General features: G+C 36.1%; 1 protein-coding gene across 9 annotated transcripts in view; it reads right to left on the reverse strand.

Annotated features, from left to right (window-relative positions):
- KLHL24 (kelch like family member 24) overlaps positions 1–20,529 on the reverse strand; it is a 38,807-nt gene that overhangs the window by 5,308 nt on the left and 12,970 nt on the right. For 7 of the 9 annotated variants that reach the window (XM_040621527.1, XM_040621528.1, XM_040621524.1 and 4 more), the window contains 5 exons: positions 19,538–20,514; positions 11,009–11,193; positions 9,923–10,041; positions 6,433–6,621; positions 4,736–4,924 (listed from right to left, as the gene is read on the reverse strand). In XM_040621527.1, coding sequence (XP_040477461.1) covers positions 4,736–4,924; positions 6,433–6,621; positions 9,923–10,041; positions 11,009–11,193; positions 19,538–20,457 — 1,602 coding nt within the window. In that variant the 5' untranslated portion in view covers positions 20,458–20,514. Of the gene's footprint in view, positions 1–3,637; positions 4,925–6,432; positions 6,622–9,922; positions 10,042–11,008; positions 11,194–19,537; positions 20,515–20,529 lie in introns of those variants that run through there. The other 2 variants (XM_040621530.1, XM_040621531.1) reach the window with 2 other exon arrangements.

The following is a 20,529-nucleotide window of genomic DNA, read 5'->3' on the forward strand; positions in this document are numbered from 1 at the left end:
AGGTGAAGTGGGGGTATTAGACTGAGAGAAGGGTTTTAATTTAACAGTAGTCAACAAAAATATTTTCGAAGAGTGTGGCTTGCTTCTCCTATTACAGGGAGGTCCCTTATTACAGCCAGTGGCTATTACATGACCAAGGAGTAGGAACATTATTCATTATGTGGGATTAGCCACAAGCTGAATGAATGAATGAGAGAAAGACTTATAAACAGATTAACAAAGCACTGTGATTAGGAGCCTTGGCTGGGATATAGAAACTCCCCAAATAATATTTTAACTTTGCACACAATGGGATTCTTAGCTGAATCCTACTCTTCTCTGTCAATAACATAACTACTATAAAAAACAAATATTCTTGCAAGGATGAGAGTGATTCTTCCAAGAAAGAAATTACACTCAAATTGTCTCCCTATTCATGGATCTGGTTATGCTGCAGGTCAAATTTTCTATTTACATTACTTTTTCAATTACTTTAATTCAGAAAGTTATTGCATATTACTATCATCCTGTTTCTATATAACTAACAATGAGATGAGTTCTACCAATCGGTACAATAAACATTTTTACTTGAATAGATTTGCTGTGTATGTAAGTTTTGCTCTCTCTTTTTTAAAGATTTTATTTATTTATTTGAAAGAAAGAGAGCACGAACAGGTGGGGGGGGGGAGCAGGAGGGAGGGAGCAGAGGGAGAGAGATAAGCAGACTCCAGGCCGAGCAGGGAACCAAATGTGGGGCTTGATCCCAGGACCCTGGGATCATGACCTGAGCTGAAGGCAGCCGCTTAATCGACTGAGCCACCCAGGCATCCTCTATTATTCTAAACTTTAATGACATTTTAAACACTTGGGCTACTGAAGAGGGATTGAAAAAAGTTCATCATAGACCTAAAAAAATATTCCACAATTTTTCAAAGGATGTTCCTGACAAGAGTTAAAAAGCAAAATATGTTTAGCAAGTTGTGGCTTTTAGGATTTATGCAAAGTCAAGAGGCATGGAAATGGTAAGGGACAGAGAGAGAAAAGGCTGCATTAGGTTCATTAGGTCTGCAAAACAAAGAGCTCATTTTTTCAGCTTTTTTGCTACTTAATATTCTAAGCATTTAAAAAAGGTTTGACACAAATAACTGTCTAATACGAAATTACAGTTGATTTTTCCTTTTTTACTAATTAGCATTAAACGGTAGGCAAACACTTACAAATGGTTCAAAAATTACCTATCAATACTGTTTACAAAGATATGCTTAAAGATTTTTTTAAAAGATTTTATTTATTTATTTGACAGGGAGAGAGAGTACAAGCAGGGGGAGCAGCAGAGGGAGGGGAAGAAGCAGGTTCCCTGCTAAGCAGGAAGCCCGATGCGGGGCTCGATCCTGACCTGAGCTGAAGGCAGACACTTAACCAACTGAGCCACCCAAGTGCCCCAACAAAGATATACTTAGAGGTACTGGTAGTTAAGAATGGACTGAGGAGAAAAGATAATCCCAGAAATCTCAGTAGTGTTTGCTTCAAGAGATATGACATAGAATATTTGATTTGGACTTCAATGATTTGTCTTTGTCATAATAGATTTAATATACTTCTGAGCTAAATGTTTTTTCTTTGAAATTTCTGAAGTCAGTATTATTCATTAATTAGAAAAAATGTGCCATGTTTGTCCTGTTGTTTTTTTCTTAGTTTTATCCCAGTCATGTAGTTAGAAACATATTCATTGTATGCCCTGTATTATTCTGGATGCTGGAAATTATCTTCCTAAATTGTTATAATTTTCTATAATATAGCCAAGTTCCGAATGAACAGTACTTCTTGGTGAAAATGCATTATACTTTAAAATATTCACTATAAGCCGATAAAGATTAGCTTTGATTAAAAAATTTAGAAACTGGGGCATCTGGCTGGCTCAGTTGGTACAGCCTATGACTCTTGATTTCAGGATCAGGAGTTCAAGCCCCATTTTGGGGGTAGAATTTACTTAAAAAAATTAGAAAAAAGCGTAAACACTTGTCACACAGGTGAATGTGACTATAATATGGGTTCGTACATGGTAGGGCACACCCTCACCTCTATAGACCTGGAGACTGCCCTTTCCAGGAGAGGCCACTGAGCTAAAGAAATGTGATTCATTTTTACTTAAATGTGATACAAGAGGAACAGAAGATTATATTCCCTCTATACCATGAAGCTGAAGGTCTTATATGTCCCTTTCATCAGCTGAGGCAATGTTACTTTGAATACATTACTAATTAGACACTATACCTCAATGTCAAAAACTTTAGAAAAATGATGTTACATTCAAACCCTATGCATTATTTTTACAGTCCACATCTCTTACGCATCTTGCATATACGACTCTTAAAATTAGGACCCTTGTTACTGCACTGTCTCATTTGTTTACTTATTCAGCAAATATTTACTGAGCACCAATTAATGCAAGACATATAGAAAATGAGTTAGAAAAACCAGTATTGTCAAGAAGATGGAATTCTGGTGTGGAAATAAATATTTATACCCATAAAGGAATCTTATGACTGCCATGACAGAGGTGTACGTGCAATGACAGGTCAGAAAAGGAGATTACTCCTGAACAGGGAAACTTTAGTTTAACTATGAAGTGGTCCTTGAAAGAGGAGTAGAATTACAAGTAGAGAAGGTAGAAAAGACATTAGAGTCTAAGTGGACATCATGAACCAAGGCAAGAACACATATGATCTATTTAGCAAGTGCAATTTAACAGACACGTAATATAATTGGGATAAAGTTCCAGAAAGTGAAGCTAAAAAGGCAAGCAGAGGTCGGATGACAGAAGGCCTAGAATGAAGTGGGAAAACTTGGATTTTATTCAGTATGTTTCCAATCAAAGGAGAGACATAATAAGATTTATGGGAAAATAACTAGTGGTTAAATGGGTGAGAGAAGCAAGACATTAAAGAACACTAATTAGAATATTATTGTTTTTTGTTTAGGGAAGACCTGATAAGAACTTGAACAAAAGCAGGAAACACAGGAATGGAAAAGAATAGGAAAAACTCTGAGGAGATAGAATTGATACACTGGATTCAATTTAGGAGAAAGTGAGGAAAATCTAAGAAATTAAGTCTAGGTATGAAATAATAGAAAAATATGTATTGGTCTCTGCCCCCAGTTCCTGATACAGAGCTCCTAAATCCCTTGGAATTTCCTGAGTGATAGGAAAGTCTTTTGTTCTAATGAGGCGACTGTTGGTAGGCTCCCGGATGGGGCGTGATGGTGCCTGGTCACCAAAAAGATCAAGCCATAATTAGAATCGTAACACTTTCATCCCCACTTCCCATACTCCGGAGAGGGGAAAGGGGCTGGAAATTACTTTAATAACTACATGATAAAGCCTCCATAAAAATTCCCAAAATATAGGATGCGAACAGCTTCTGGTTTAGTGACCATCCCCATGTGCTGGGAGGGTGGTGCGCCTCAATGCCAGGACAGAAGATCCTGTGCTTGGGACCCTTCTGGACCTCACCCTATGTGCCACTTCATCTGCATCCTTTATAATATCCTTTATTATATAATAATCCAATAAACAGAAGTTTATCTTTATCTCCCTAAGTTCTGTGAGGTGTTCTAGCCAATTACTGAACCCAAGGAGGGGGCTGTGGGAATGTTAATTTGCAGCCAGTCAGTCAAAAGTACTGGGGACAAGCTGGAACCAGCATCTGGCATCTGAAGCAGTGGCGGTCTTGAACTGAGCCCTCAACGTGTGGAATCTGACACTAAGTCCAGGCACAGAGTGTCAGAACTGAACCGTGAGACATTCAGCTGGAGATGGAGAACTGGCTGGTGTGGGAATAAATCCATATATCTGATGCCAGAAGTGTGAGTGTGAGTAAGGAAGACACAGTTTTTCCATTCACTCAGTTGTTTGGAAACAGAAAAAAGCAGGCTTAGGGAAGAAGGTGAATTCTAAGTTTGGACTCTTGGGACACTATAAAAAATATCAAACAGGCAGTTGGAAATTTGAGTCTGGAGACAAGAGAGAGGCTTAATGAAGATAAAGATTTAAAGTAATCAGTACTGGACAATAAATGTGACCACTCAGGAACAGAGTATAGACTAGGAAGCAGGTAGGGGAAAGAGACTCAAGAATACCCATATTTAAGGGCTGGATAGGAAGAATACGAGAATATGGACGAGACTGAGATTGTTAGTAATGACCTATGACAGTATAACTCTGGAGTGGTAAACAGGCAGGTCCAGATTTCCAGCATCAGAACCAGCAAGCACTCTGGTGGTTGAAGGGAGGGTAGAGCCATGAATCAAAGGCTGAAAGAAGGCTTTTTGGGAGGCAGGGGGTGGAGGTGGAGTATGGGTACAGGCAGTGTGCGTGGATGAAGGAGACCCGAGCCCAGCCATTTCTTTTATAAGGAAAGAAACCAGTTTGGGAGCATTTCTTCTCTTTCAAAATACATAAGAGATAGGGATAAGGACTGGAGTAGATTCTGAAAGAGGTCAAGGGAAAAAAACCTACCAGCCCAAGTGCAACAGCTGCTTCACCATGGGATGGTAGAAAATAAGTTATTTCGATAAAACAATTCCCTGAAGCAAGTTCAAAACAGGCATATCATATGCTTTATGTGGTTTTAAAAATTATAAAATAATTCAAGCATACCTGAAATGTATTAACAGTGAAATTACAGTATATTTATAATGGCCATGTATTTGGCCCCTCCTAGATTGATTTTTTTGTACTGTTTTATGTCATTACCTGTCGGCTGAATGTATTCTGTACATGCATCCAGTAATCTTCAACTGGATCATAACAGTATATTGCCTTGGTCAGCCCACCAGCAACATATATCAGGTTGTTTAAGGATACAGCTGTTATACACCTCTTGGCAATTGGAATAGCTGCACGAAGTAGCCAAGAATTGGTTTCTGGATCATAAGATTGAACCTAGTAATATATAGAAATATTTTATTCACGTTTCTAAACAAAAATGCAAATTTACTTAAAAAAGTCTAACAATACATAGAAACATGATTAAAAATGAAATCCCATTTTTACCTTAATTAATTCACATTAATTCACAGAATTAAGAGAGGTTAGCTTGATAAGGAAATGTCTGAATTACAAAATTCTCAAAAGAAACACAAATGTATTACCATCAAGCAGAACAGAGTAACAAACACATGCTGCTTCCAAGATGAATGGATACTACACTACCATGGTAAGTTTTCTTTACTTATTTCCACTAAACTAACAGTCCAGATTTTTTTTTTAAAGATTTATTTATTTTAGAGAGAGAGAGAGGAGGCTAGAATGCACATGAGTGGGGGAAAGGCAGAAACAGAGGGAGAAGAGAGAGAATCTGAAGCAGGCTCCCTGCTGAGCTTGGAACCCAATGTGGAGCCTGATTTCACGACCCTGAGATCATGACCTGACCTGAAATCAAGAGTCGGACACTCAACCGACTGAGCTACCCAAGTGCCCCAACAGACTAGATTTTTAAAAAATTGTGCCGTATAGGATAACAATGCCTCAATCTTAATACAATTTCTTTATGATTTTAGGAAGTCCTTTCTTCAAAAGAACACAAGTAAACTTCAATTTAGTATACTTTGAATTATCACAAATTCTGAATTCTAAAAATGTGATATTTGACATTATATTAAAGTTTAATTAAAAAATAATTGATTGGCACCTGGGTGGCTCAGTCGGTTAGGTGTCTAACTCTTGGTTTCAGCTCAGATCATGATCTCAAGGTTGTGAGACGGAGCCCTGCATCGGGCTTGTCCCTCTCCCTATGTTCCTCCCCGTGCTCTCCCAGTATCTTTCTCTCAAATAAATAGAATCTTTAAAAAAATAAATAACTGATTGACAAAATTCAGTTAACAACTGCTGAACAGGTTAGGCATCAGACAATTGTTTCCAGAATAACCATATTTTCTGAGGTGTCAGGCAAATGTTCTCTTGTCCCAGGAATTCAATGAGCTGCAGCAAATTTGAGTTGTCCTCTGTTGACATTACAGAGGTTTCCTTTCCTCTTTTTTTTCCTAAAAAATACTTTTAAAGTATGCAGAAGATGACCCAGCGGAAGCAGTACAGTTACTGTAACCCACCCTCTGCTAATTCACTTCCCCACTGTGTTTTTTTATAATTTTTTGATTCTACAGACCATAGCAGTAAAAGGTTTAAAACTATTTATTTAGTAAAATATCTCAATGCTGAAATTAGTTTCATTTCAAAAAGATTAGATAATGCTTTTTACAGAAAACTGTTAGACATATCAGGATTTCACTTCAGTAACTTCAAACTTAGTGTTTTCCCCCCAAAGTATAAAGTACTAGACAATTTTTAAAAGGTTCCTCACACTAAGGGATCTCACTATCTATTTGATAAGCTTTCTGTATTTTTCTTCTCATATACATCATTGGTAATATCTGTAAGAGAACAGGGCTTACCTTATCAGAACAAGTATTATCATCAGGTCCTCCACCAATCACAAACAATTTGCCTACACAGCTAGTCACGGCAGGAGAACTTACTGCTTCCTTAAGGGGAGCAACTTCAGTCCATCGATTTGAAAAGGAATCATAACATTCTACGCTGCTAAGTCTGTTTTGTCCATCATAACCTCCAACAACATATACCTATATGCAAAATACACAGAAAAATTTTAATTGTCAAAAGTCTGAATTTTTAATTAGTTGGCTAAGGAATCAAGGGATCTGTCCCTTTAAAAAGCCCTTGATAACTATAATTGCAATAAATTTAGCTTAGTTTTTGAAACTTTTATTAGCACCCTTTCACAACCGAGGAGACTTTTTAGACTTTTTTTTCATAAAGCCCCCTCCAATGAAGTTTCATTACCACAGATATATTGTATATCTGCTTATGTATTATATGTATATCTGTGTTTTATATATGAAAGAGCACAAGATTTTTCACCCCCAAGAACCAATCTTCACCCCCTTAAGGGTGATACTGCTCACACTGAGAATTACAGGATTGCTTAAATGCTCACACTCATGGATGATGAAAATGTTGGATCATTATGAAGTAATAAATCTATAAAACTAAGATATGAGCTAAGGAATACTAGACCGTAGACCGTAAGATCACTGAAGGCAGTGCCTATCTTGTTTTTCATTTTAGTATCTACTATGCTTTGCACAGTTCACATAATGAACTCTATACTGTGTATGTCAAAGGACTTCCAGAAATATGATGAAGGCAGACAAATTAATATCTTTATGTGATACCTGAACTAATCAACAAGCCATTTATTAAATGACCTATATGCAGATAATCCATTAAGAATCATGAGATATACAAGAAACTCTGAACTTAAAAGACGTTCTACAGTTTAACATCCACAAGTCCTTTAATCGACAGTCATTATCAACTCTTCCCTCCATATCTAAATAACTATTAAGTCCCACTGAGTCTTCTTTCACAGCATCTCACATGTGTCCCTTCCTTTTGTTTCCCATTGCCACTATCCTACTTCAGGATCCATATTCTCACAAGAAATCTCTGGGTCTCCACTCTTGTGCTCCCTCAACCATAGATTAATCTTCCTAAAATACTTCATCAACTCCTTTTAATAGTTCAACAACAGATGCCCAAGTGGTCAAGGCCAAACTTTATACACAGACATTCAAGTCTGTATACAATTTATCTTTCTGTACTCCTCCAAATTTCTACAGCAGCCAATGCTATTTTGTATTTCAATGTTGCACTTCTCATATTATGTTAAAATGATCTCTTGGTGGGTTTATTCTTCCAACACTATGAAGTTCAGAGAGGTTAAGTAACTTACTCAAAGTCGCCCAGCTGGAAGAGTATATGGAAACTGTGGCACAATGTAGCAATTAAGGGCATGGCTTTGAAGTCAGAAGAGGCAGGGTTCAATATCTAGTATTGCTATGAAATGTAAACCTTGGGCAGTTTACTTATCCTCTGAGAGTCAGTCTTTATTTCCTCAATTAAAATGGAGACAGTAATAGTACCTATCACATAATATAATTTTGTGGATTAAACTTTACCATTTTCCTGCATGCATAAATTAAAAATATATGTTGTAAGCACCAAGATGAAAGGACTCTAGATTAAGAAAATCTTGAACTTTGCTTTGCCCCTGCTTTATCACTTTCTGTGTAACCTTGGGCAAGTGACTTGATCTCTTCGAATTAGATTTCTTCATAAATTGAAAAAGTTACATGAAATTTTCTCTAAGATTTCTTTCCTACTCTTAGATTCTCTATTCCAAATAATTTTACCTAGGTTTTCTTAATAGAAACCATTTATACATTTAAATACTTTTATACGTTTGAATTCATTTTACAATTTTTCGGGGTAACAGTTTCCATGACGTGAATACTTGCTATGTAAGGTAGGAAATATTCCTCTCGTGTCTTGATTTACTGCTTCTAAGTTTTAGGTAATTTCAAGTCAAGTATACTGACATTTGTCAAATAAATTTGTGTTCACCAATCATTTACATTTGCCTTTGTACTTCCAGTCTAAATAATTATTAGTCAGATCTCTTCTCTTTCCAACCCCTTGAATATTTTAGCTGCCCCTTTCAGTAATATTTTATCATTCTTGAGACATGGCTACCAAAACTATGTATAATATAGTAATTACTGACAAACTAATGATTTTGGAAAATATCCAAATATAATTAGTATTTTATTTCTATTATATCTATCTCAAGGTCCTCATTATTTCACTGACCTTGTCAACAGCAGCAGCACACTAGATCAATATTCTTAGGAATTAACAGTAGCTTTCAAACTGTGCTTTGAGAAACTCTAATATTCTGTAGTATAGAAATTTCAAGAAGCCTCTATGGAGAAATAGGGGGAAGGGACTAGGGCTGATGAGAGGCTGAGTGGGAAGGTTTTCAGTACCATCTCTTTCTATTAGAGCAGTTCTGTTTTCTCATTGGTGGCTCCAAAATGTCTCCACATGAGGGTCCAAGAGGCAGCAATCTTTTTAGAAGGGGGTATCAGGCAATCAGTCAGAAATACACGTGCAAGCAAGTATGCTTTTATTCAGATTGCTCATTAATTTAAGGTAGCTTTGAAGGAGCTAATAGAGATGGAGGCAAAGAAAAACTAAAGAGCCCTTGGTATACTGCTGTATTTTTATCTGTTCTATGTAATGCGTTTTTATGTTAGGTTTACCTTTTTAACTTTAAAAAAGTTAGCCGCTTTTAAAAGGTTTGGAAACCACTAGTCCACAAAAGCTTTTCAAGTTGGTAAGGACAGAGAATGGTTCAGAACCAACATATATTTATTTATTATTTTTTAAAGTAGGCTCCACACCCAGCATGGAACCCAACACGGGGCTTGAACCCTGAGATCAAGACCTGAGCTGAGATCAAGAGTCGGACGCTTAACTGACTGAGTCACTCAGGCGCCCCCCCAAATTATATATTTTTAAACATTTATTAGCTGCAGTCAATAATCGGTTTTCTTTAAAGTATATTGGTGAATTTGTCTTAACACTACTTTAAATTTCTTTTGCCCCTAACTTATATAAAGAAAAAAAGATAAAATAACATCAGTCTAGATAAATATATCTCTCTGCCTGACTGTCAAAGTCAGTAAAGGGAAAAAGATTGCTTGGATTAGGCACTGGTCTGTTTTTGTACTCGATGTCACTCCTTTATTTTCCAATGCTTCTTAGGCATTCAGACTCCAATGGAGCATGAAAAGAGAAATGGGCTGCACTGCTACAAATTCCAAATTGGGAGAACAAAATCTCCATTCAAAAGTACAGTGTCAAATTGTTTATATCTTCAGTTTATCTACTGAGGTTAGAAATGGAAGGAAATACAATTTGAATCCAAAATACCCAGAGAGTGAGTAAGATGAAGGATTTAACTGTGGTATTTATTTTGGAAACGTGCCAGCAATAGTAATAAAAAGTGGTTTCTCTTACTTTACCAAGGAGGACAGCCATTTTGTGACGCCATCTGCCTTTATTTAGAGAAGCAACTCTGATCCAAATATTTAGTTGTGAGTTATAAATCCACACATCACGTCCATTGATTCTTCCACCTTTAAATGCAAAACAATGTACACAAGATAATACGTATATCACCAAAGGATTTATGCTCAAGGCATGGATAATTATAACACAGGATTTATTCACCCAGGCTAAGAATTTGTGAATTCAGTTTAATAAACGAAACAAGGACCCTCTTAAAGCTTAATGGAAACAGTTCTACAGAACAGATTTAAACTTTGCCAATTGTTATCTTGAGAATTATAGGCCCCAAGTAATAAAATGCAGAATATGAATTTTACAAATGTCTAAGACTATTAATGTGAATCAGACATCAGAAGCACCCAAACAACAGAATTATTTTAAAAAGATTTTTTAAAATCACCCATTTTTTCGAAAGCAAACCACTGTACAAAATAAAGTATGTGTTGTAATATTGTTCAGCATGTAGTAATAGAGTAACTCCAAAGCTGGTAAAATTATTAACCAAATAACAGACTCAGGACCGTTGATAATGTAGTTATACTTTGTATAAGTCTGTCGTTTTACTGTCTCAGATTTTAGATGTAACGTCACATAAAAGAAGTTTAAGTTAAGAAGTTTAAGGAAAATCCTATTTCATAAACTTTGGGGAGAATTTCAGAAAACCTGGGTGGATCAGAGATGCTTAATTAATTCTCTGAGTAATTTTCACTTTGCATACTTTACTGTGTTCCTTAAAACGGAGTTAACGGGTAAAAGCTTTTTAAAATTATACCGTATCCTACATGCATTTGAGAGTACTTAAAATAGGACAATTAAAGGCATTTTTCTGGTGCATCTTTTATAAATCATTCTGGATCATCTTGAGCCTGTTTTTAAGAGCAAAAAGTCATTTTCGGTTTTATTTGTTGTATAAACTGATCTGCTGAAAGTGGGCATATTCCCCTTTCATGATTTTCTTCTGAGACACTACTATTGTTTGAAACAGCCAAGCTGTGTTCAAATTCAAAGTAGCTACTGTAATAATTCTCTATTTACCTGAAACAAGAATGTCATTCCTTAGAGCACAGACTGCATACTCTGATTTGGTAAATTCTGGAAGCTTAGCCAAAGACTTCCATTCTCCTGTCACAGGATCATAGCACTCAGTATATGGAAGATTAAATCCTCCAACCCGTTCACAGCCTCCAACGACAACTATCACTTCAGAATAGCCAGTTGACCTAAAATAATTATAAGAATGTATAAATAATAAAATACACTCAAGATTGTTGAAAACTCTAAAAACATACCATTATCATAAAGACAGAACACTATTATAAACAGTTAAATTTATTCTCTGAGCATGTGCCAAATAATACAGGCTGCTAATGACTTTGAGAACATTTGCTTGGGATTTAGAGACGACATTTTCCACAGAAAATTTTTTTTTTTCTTAAGATTTTATTTATTTATTCGACAGAGAGAGACAGCCAGCGAGAGATGGAACACAAGCAGGGAGAGTGGGAGAGGAAGAAGCAGGCTTCCAGTGGAGAAGCCTGATGTGGGGCTCGATCCCAGAACGCCAGGATCACGCCCTGAGCCGAAGGCAGACGCCCAACGACTGAGCCACCCAGGCGCCCCTATGGGTACTTTTTTCCTATGAGTTTTGCCTTACAAATTATAAAACAGACAGTCCAAAGATCCTACCTAACTCAAATGGAATCCTGGTAATAGTAAGGATGATTTTCAAATGCAGTTTTGCAGTAATTCATATATGTATAACCATACTAAGGTAACATAATGTGGGAAAATGGTGATTTTTCATCAGATTGCTAGTTCTTTTGTGTTTTTTTTTAAGATTTTATTTATTTATTTATTTGAGAGAAAGAGAGAGAGAGAGCAAGAGCAGGAGGAGGGGCAGAGGAAGAGGGACAAGCAGACTCCCTGCTGCGCGGGGTACCCAATGCGGGGGCTTGATCGCAAGACCTGGAGGTCATGATCTGAGCTGAAGTCAGACACTTAACATACTGAGCCATCCAAGCACCCCAGATTGCTAGTTCTAAAGAAACTCATTCATAGTCTAAACGAAGTACCCTTTAAAGGAGTGTATGTTTTTGTTCAGAAACGATTTTTAAGATAATTTTTTCAAGTTAAGTACATTAAAGTAATTCAAATCAAAACACTGAGCAGTCACTTAAAGTGTTAACAGAGTTTATAACAAAGAATGTTAAAGGAAAAAAAGCAATACAAAAAAATTGTACAGAAGGTCTGATCAATACTATGTAAAAAGTGTGTCTGGAAAGAATATACCAAAGTGCTAATAATGGTTATCTCTGGATAGCGTGGCTTCCTTCTTTCTATTAACACAATTTTCAAAATGATAATGAGCAGGGACCATTTTTAGAGTGGAAAAAACATTTAGAGCACTAAGAGAATCCTAAGGTTTATGTTAATCATGGACTTTTTTTATTTTGTAGTTTAAATTTTTTTAGATAGATACAGGAAAAACTAAAAGTGTATCCAAGTTTTTTGTTGTTATTCGTAAGGCTCAATAGAAAGTTCGGAATTTTAAAATTAGTTGGTTTTTATATTTTTTTCACAAATAAAATGAAAAAGGTCCTGTACTACATCTTACGGTTGTTACAGTTTTAATCTCATGAAGCAGAATGCTAAGAATCCCTCTTCTCTTAATTTGAATGTGGAAAGAAAAAGACCACATCAGAACACTGATTTGTAGTTTTAGTCAGTATGATGTTTCACAATTTTAGAAAAAAAATAAAATTAACCAATACTGGTATGTCACTTTAAAAGAGATACTATATTCTAGCTACATTACTCATAGCTTTTTCAACTAATAATCATTAGTTCCTGTTCCATGCCAGGCATACTTTTCCATTATAAAATCAGAAAAATATATTGTAGAAAAGAATCCTGCTCACAGATGTAATAAAAATTACTTTTAGGAACCCAGCAAATCATATAACCCTAATCTAGTATTTAGTAAGACATTATCAGAAGAACTGAAATATTATCAATACCATTTTCCAAATAATTCCAAAATGAAACTATTAAAGTAAATAGAGAGTAACACCAGATACCTGGTATAACTATTAACTTATCCTTCTTTCCATAAAAGTATCATTTCCTAAAATTACACTTTAAATACCTCTAAAACAAATCCATGTGATTTTCCTCAAAGCCTTACTTATTGATTGATCAAAACAAAAGTTGCTAAATACTGTCACTGGGGTTCAACCACTCCCAATTATTTTAATATAAAATCAAAGTAACTATTATATATTATAGAATTGTGTTTTATACACTTGCCTTATAACATTTTATTTATTTTTACTTTTTTTTTTAAAGAGAGAGCAGAAGTGGCATCGGGGGTGGGGGGGTCAGAGGTAGAGGGAGAAAGAGAATCTCAAGCAGGCTCCACACCCAGCATGGGGCTCAATGTGGGGCTCAATCTCAAAACCGTGAGATCACAACCTAAGCCAAAATCAAGAATCAGACCACTTAACCAACTGAGCCACTCAGGTGTCCCACATTTGATTTATAGTTTCTCTTTGCTTAAACTTGCTTTTTTCAAGACTTCTTAGCCTAATAAACATATATTGTCTGTTTTTGTACCTTGGAATAAGAAGAGAAAATTGCACCAAAAACTAATGGCTAAAACAATCAGTCCCACTAAATAAAGGATCATTTCAGTGTCTACTGGAAATGTGTTTTTATCTGAAAGGATCAACAAACTGGTAATTTTGCCTGTACTGAAGGTCCTACTTGCAACCAAATGGCTCTAAACTTTAAGAGACGAGTCTGGTGTTCTCATCAGAGACTGTTAATCCGGTAAAAGTTATTTTTAGGGATGTCTGGGCGGCTCAGGTAGTTAAGTGACTGACTCCTCGTCTTGGCTCAGGTCATCATCTCAGGGTTGTGGGAACAAGCCCTGCATCGTACTCCCAGCTCAGTGGGGAGTCTGCTTGAGTTTCTCTTCCTCTGCCCCTCTTCCTGCTTGCACGAGAGCTTGCTCTCTAAAATGAATAAATCTTTTTCAAAAAGTTTTTTTTTATTTCTTGAGCTTGGAAAAATTTTTATTGAAGGCAGGGAGATGACTGCCTTTAAGGAAATAAATTACTCCAGGTGATAATGGCAACTGGAACAAAAAGGCAGCCCAGATGACAGCATAGGATGAATAAAGTCTGAACCCCCTAAACCTTTTTTTAGAGTGAACATTATTTTATTAACGCTCTAAAGGGAAAATCCTGATTTTGCTGTGATAAAATAGCAAATATTTGTTGTTTTAGTATTAAATCTTATTATTTGTTCCTGGGAAAGTATGACAACTAAATTCTCCTTTTTTTTTTTTTTTTTACTATGGCAAATATTGTTTTTTAAAAAATCATTATCCTCTTTTATCATGAATTTAAGAAAAGATCACATTAAAAGATTACATTCTTTGATTTATGTGAAAGATAAAATAATTCTCTCTCTCTGCCCCTCCCCCTGGCTCATGCTCTCTCTCTCAAATAAAATTTTAAAATCTCTAAAGAAAAAAAGAATCTCAAAAGGCAAAATACAGGACTTGTTGGCTGAAATAAAAGACCTACTTACTACTAATGCCAAATATGCCAGAGGTAGGCCAACTAATTCTCATCAATAAAAATGGGAACGGTTAATGGCTAATAGGAAGAATAACTGAACATATTTAAAAAGCACAATAGGAAAGGCAGTGTTTTCAAATAGCAGGCAATTGGAAGAAAGAAGGTAATGATATTAGTAATATAATCTATTCACCATTCCAAGACTCAAAAATATCTGAAGACTGAGCCATCAAACAAAATAATGAACAAAATAAGAGATATGAGACTTGAAGCCCTAAAGAGACCACATGGTTCTCTAGTCTGTAAGGTATGACAGTTACTAAACTCAATATTAATACATCTAAAGAAAGAACTACGTATCAAAAGAGGGATTGGTTAATCAAAGAAGCAATAAGTAAATGAATGAAAAAGTAAATAAGCACAGAGGCAAACATCTCCTGTGCCCATTCAAGCTCTTGTCTAAGGGAAAGAGAATCTTAGCTTAGCTAATTTGAACATTACTGGTTTTTTGGTAAGAATATTTTTATGGTGGGTGAGACCTCCTCAAGCTCTACTAGCTGAGAGGACTCCAGTTCTAAAGATCTACTAACGCCCTTTGTTTGGATTCCATGCTTGCCAAACAACCTTTGAAAACTTTGGCTTCCCACTTAGGGATGTGTCCATAGTAAAGGAATATGCTAAACAGACTGGCTTAAAGATCTATACGTGCCAATGTGGAATAATCTCCAAGATACTTATAAATGATAACAAGATGCAGAACTGATGTATAAAAACAAGTAGGGAGGTATGTGTGTATACACGCACATCTAGAATATATACACACACAAAGAATATTTTTAAAGAGTTCAAAAAACTGGTAACAGTGGTATCCTTTGGGGAGAACTGATATATCAAGGATCAGGTAGAGGGAGACTTACATATATACTTTCATGAAAAATGTTTGAGTTCAAAATAAAACTGGGGGACATCTGGGTGGCTCAGTCAGTTAAGTGTCAGCCTTTGGCTCAGATCATGATCCCAGGGTCCTGGGATCTAGTCCCGTAACGGACTCCTTGCTCAGTAGGGATCCTGCTTCTCCCTCTGCCTGATGCTCCCCTGCTTGTGCTCTCTCTCTCTCTGACAAATAAATAAATAAAATCTTAAAAAAAAAAGAAACAATTAAAAAATTTTTTAAAAAAATAAATAAAAATGAACTAATGTGGAAAAATGGTAAACTATGCATCCTATACTATAGTAGATTATCATCCTTAAGAGGGACCGGAGAAAAATTCAGAACACTGAATTTTAAAATACTATTTCTTAAAAAAAAAATCTTAATCAGGGGCGCCTGGGTGGCTCAGTCGGTTAAGGGTCTGCTTTCCGCTCAGGTCATGATCCTAGAGTCCTGAGATCGAGCCCCACCTCAGGCTCTCTGCTAAGCAGGAGCTTGCTTCTCCCTCTCCCTGCCTGCTCCCCCTGCTTGCACTCTCTCTGTCAAATAAATAAAATCTTTTTAAAAAATCTTAATCATAATCTTTGTGCTCTTATTGGTTTCCAATAGGAACTTGAACCTTGTCTTCATTATGGACACAATTTTCATTATATAATAACTGATTGGAGACAAGAAGTAATAGAAAGTATTAGAATATTAATTAATTCCAACCTCAAAATGACAAGCTTATTAAATCTTAGGGATCTCTATTGCTCAATGGAATGTGGCAAAGAGCATCAATTTTTTCTATAGACAAGAACAAATTATTCTTAAAATAAACCATTTGATATCAAGCATATGTGTCTTTCAAACCACATTACCAATTCTGTAAAAGTAGAGCACAAATTTACAATGTATTTTGATTATTTTCTTCATGAAACCAGCAAAAATTTTTACTGTGCATTTTTGTAATTCTAGGTTATGTACTTTTCATTTCGTATTTCCAATCCTCACAACTGGATGTAAAATACATTTTACAAATCAAATAATTAAGTGAATTGGAAAATCATCTATGTATTATCTAAGCCTAATTACCTTTAGACTGCAGTCTGATTCCATTTATGTCATATTTTTATAAATAATGTTAATAATAAATAACTTATTTGATTTTACAACATATATCCCTTGGTCCCTAATTCTATCCTATGCATATATAGGAGATATATGCTGGAAAGTTACTATTAGCCTTATTTGACCCAAAGCCCTTCAAGCCCTTCTGTCTGCTAAAAGGGGAGTCTGTTTGAAAAAATATACAATTTTCCCTTTAGAGGGATACTGTGTGTCCAGAAAAGTTCTGGAACAGTCCCAAAGCTATTCATCATTCTTTTTTTTTTTTTTTTTAAGATTTTATTTATTTGAGAGAGTGCGAGAGCACACGAGCAGGGGGAGAGGGAGAAGCAGGCTCCCCCCCCCGCCCCCCTTCCCCGAGGACCCTGAGAACATGACCTGAGCTGAAGGCAGAGCTACTGAGCCACCCAGGCGCTCACTGTTCAGCAATCTTAATCAATACATTTAAGAACCTTGGTCTCTCACATTTTAAAGCTTAGCCCATGTTTCTAAATAGTCCTTTAAAAAAATAACAACTTAAAAAAATTAGTATATTTATATAATAAAATTCTATGTTTTTTGCCCTTTGTTAAAAAACTGAGAGTCAAATATATTTCTTTCTTACAAAGCAATTATTACTTTGCACTAAATTCAGTTGACTTTGAAGAAAAAATGTGCTCTAACCCTAATACGAAGAAGTATTAATTTTTTATAATAATAATTACCCAATATTGTATCCAATTATAAAAAGTTCAGACTGTCAAGTACTGGGAGTTTTCTTTAAAGATTTATTTATTTGAGAGAGAGTGTAAATGCGCATGTGAGCGTACAAGCGGAGTGCGGGGGGGGGGAAGAGGGAGAGGAAGAGAGAGTCTTAGACTCTGAGCTAAGAGAAGAGCCCCAAGTGGGGATCGATCTCAAGACCCTGAGATAGGACCTGAGCCGAAACCAAGAGTCGGATGCTTAACCAACCACGCCAACCAGGAACCCCTGGGAGTTTTCTTAAGTGGGGTCAGACCTACACTACACTATATAACTAATAATAGCTAGTAATTTTTAAGTACTTGTATGCACCACTTTCGATGATGAGTACCTTAAGGATTATTGCAGTTAGTAGTTTCAAAGGCAGAACCTGTGAAATAAATACTATTTATCATCATTCTCACTTTCCATATGAGGAAAGATTAAATCTTGCTATATTCAAACTATAGTAGACTTTAAAGACATGCTATCTCATCATATGCTGAATTTTAATCACATCCCAAAACAGTAATGATCAAAATCAAAGCTAAAATTTTGGTTTGAGAACTACACTCTAGTAAATTTATAGGAAAAGTGGAGATGATATGAGAAAATAAAAATAAATACCAGTTTTGCAACAATGTCAATATATTTAACACTACTGAGTGGTACAAGTATTAAAATTGGTTAAGATGATAAATTCAAGTTATGTTTTTTACCACAATTTTAAAAAAATTAGCTTTGTTAGAAAAATATTAGGTTCTTTTTTTTTTTTTTTTTTTAAGATTTTATTTATTTGTCAGGGGCGCCTGGGTAGCGCAGTCGTTAAGCGTCTGCCTTGGCTCAGGGCATGATCCCGGCGTTCTGGGATCGAGCCCCACATCAGGCTCCTCCGCTGGGAGCCTGCTTCTTCCTCTCCCACTCCCCCTGCTTGTGTTCCCTCTCTCGCTGGCTGTCTCTCTGTCAAATAAATAAATACAATCTTAAAAAAAGAAAAAGATTTTATTTGTCAGAGAGGGAGAGCGAGAGAAAGAGCACAAGCTGGGGAAGCTGCAGGCAGAGGGAGAAGCAGGCTCCCTGCTGAGCAAGGATGCAGCACTTGATCTCAGGACCCTGGGATCACAACCTGAGCAGATGCTTAACCGACTAAGCCACCCAGGCGTCCCAAAAGATCCTTTACTATATTTCTCACAATAGCCATTTCTTGCTTATTCACAGTATAGTACATTTAATATTATTCCTTCAATTATTAACACATGGATATTATTTTTCTATAGCTTATAAATTAAAATCTGTATGTTTTACTGAAATAATGCACTATAAGAAGATATAAGGGTAATACTGAATTGAATTCCTACCTCTAAATATATTTTCCAAATTCTAATGATGATATATAATCAGATTATAATCAGAAAAATATTTAAAAATTAAGATTGACATTAAATAACTGTGACAATGAGAAGAGATCTGAAACCTGGGTTTTACATCAAGAATCCACTCAAAATACACCAGCTTACTTACTTCACCTTTATATTTCAAGTTGCCTGTTAGGAAAAAAGGAAGTCTGTGAATTTGCCAATTGTGTGTTTTGTTTTTTTCCTTTAAAGATTTATTTATTTATTTATTTATTTGAGAGAGAGAGAGAGAGAGAGAGAGAGAATCTCAAGGAGACTCCCGTCTGAGTGCAGAACCCAATGCAGGGCTTTATCTCATGACTCTGAGATCATGATCTGAGTTGAAATCAAGAGTCAGACACTTAACCAACTAAGCCAACCAGGCACCCCTGCCAATTGTTTTTTATATGTAGAGGCAGTTACAAGAGAGTCTGCCAAAGTCTTCGGTCTACTTTATATCCAAAGACTCTTTGGAAAGAAAAGTGGAATCATTTGGGATCCTACAAAGATTAAGAGAAATAAGCAGAAACATATTGAGATGTTCACAGTTGCAAAGACCCTTTGCAATACCCGTTCATTGCTCAGAATAACAAAGAATGATACTGTTGAATCTAGTCTTCACTGGGAAAGACTTCTTAAATTTTTTTTTTGAAGGGGAGAGACATTTTAATGATTTACATAATGAAAAACAAATCTTAAATTATGAAAAGCCACATGTAGACCATACATATAAATGACTACGCTGAGATTTCACTCAGGAGGTTTTAAATATTCAAAAAATAAAAACTTTTGTTAATTATGTTGTAGTTCATTCATAAAGTTTTCTCACCTGCGTGGCCTAGTCCTTGGGGACATCATTTCATTCCCAAGTATGTGGTACCGTCTTGCTTCATGCAACAGCTGATAACACTCAGGAGAATTCTGGATCAATTGGTCCACCTCAACTGTTTGGACAAAGTAGTTGGGATGCAACAGAGGGAGTCTCACATGTGTCAGGAGCTCATGTAACAGTGGTCTTCTTAGATCAACAGCACGATAGACCCAACGCATGACAGCTTCAAAAACCATCTCCTCTTTACCAATAACAAGTTCATCACTACAAATATAATCAATAAGTTCATCTTTGTCAAGCTCAAGAAATTCTTCATGCTGCGACACATCCTCAAAAGTCTGTAATGCAAAATTCTTGCATTTTGTGAAGAGTGTTTTGAGAGAATGGGTATCAGCAAAGCGCTGGATTCCTAAGCAGTTACAAGGATCAAGTTGCTCCTCTAAGAATTTGGCACAAGCATCACGGAGAACACTAATCTGAAAGAGGCTTGATGTTTCAAAGAGATATTGTACATTCTCTGTAGTGATCTTTACCTTTCCAGTATAAACATACTGCAAAAAACATTCCATAGCTTCAGCTAAAATACCATTGATCTCAACCAACATTTCTCGGCTTTCTCTGTGGTCATTACAAAACATAGCTCTGAAGTAGCTACTACAAGCTGAGAGAACGGCTCTGTGGCAAGGAAATTCTTTGCCTTCCACACAAATGATGACGTCTGTGAATAAGCGGCTGTCTCGGAATTCATTGAATATCTGGAGTATGTTTTCAGCATGGGATGATCCTGAAGAGAAGTCAAAAAACTCATGGCCTGTCAGAGATTTAGGGTCCATTTCAAAAACTTTACGCTTAGTTGCTGGGGAATCACGCACCCCGAGATCCTCTCTGTTTAGTCTTCGTCCCAATATTAGTACCATTGTTACATCAGTTGACTATATAATTGTTGAGAAATGTTAAGGATCTCCTTTATGTGGCTAAACGTGGGGGGA

The sequence above is a fragment of the Ursus maritimus genome, unplaced genomic scaffold (assembly GCF_017311325.1).
Source record: "Ursus maritimus isolate PB19 unplaced genomic scaffold, ASM1731132v1 scaffold_4, whole genome shotgun sequence".
Classification (NCBI taxonomy): domain Eukaryota; kingdom Metazoa; phylum Chordata; class Mammalia; order Carnivora; family Ursidae; genus Ursus; species Ursus maritimus.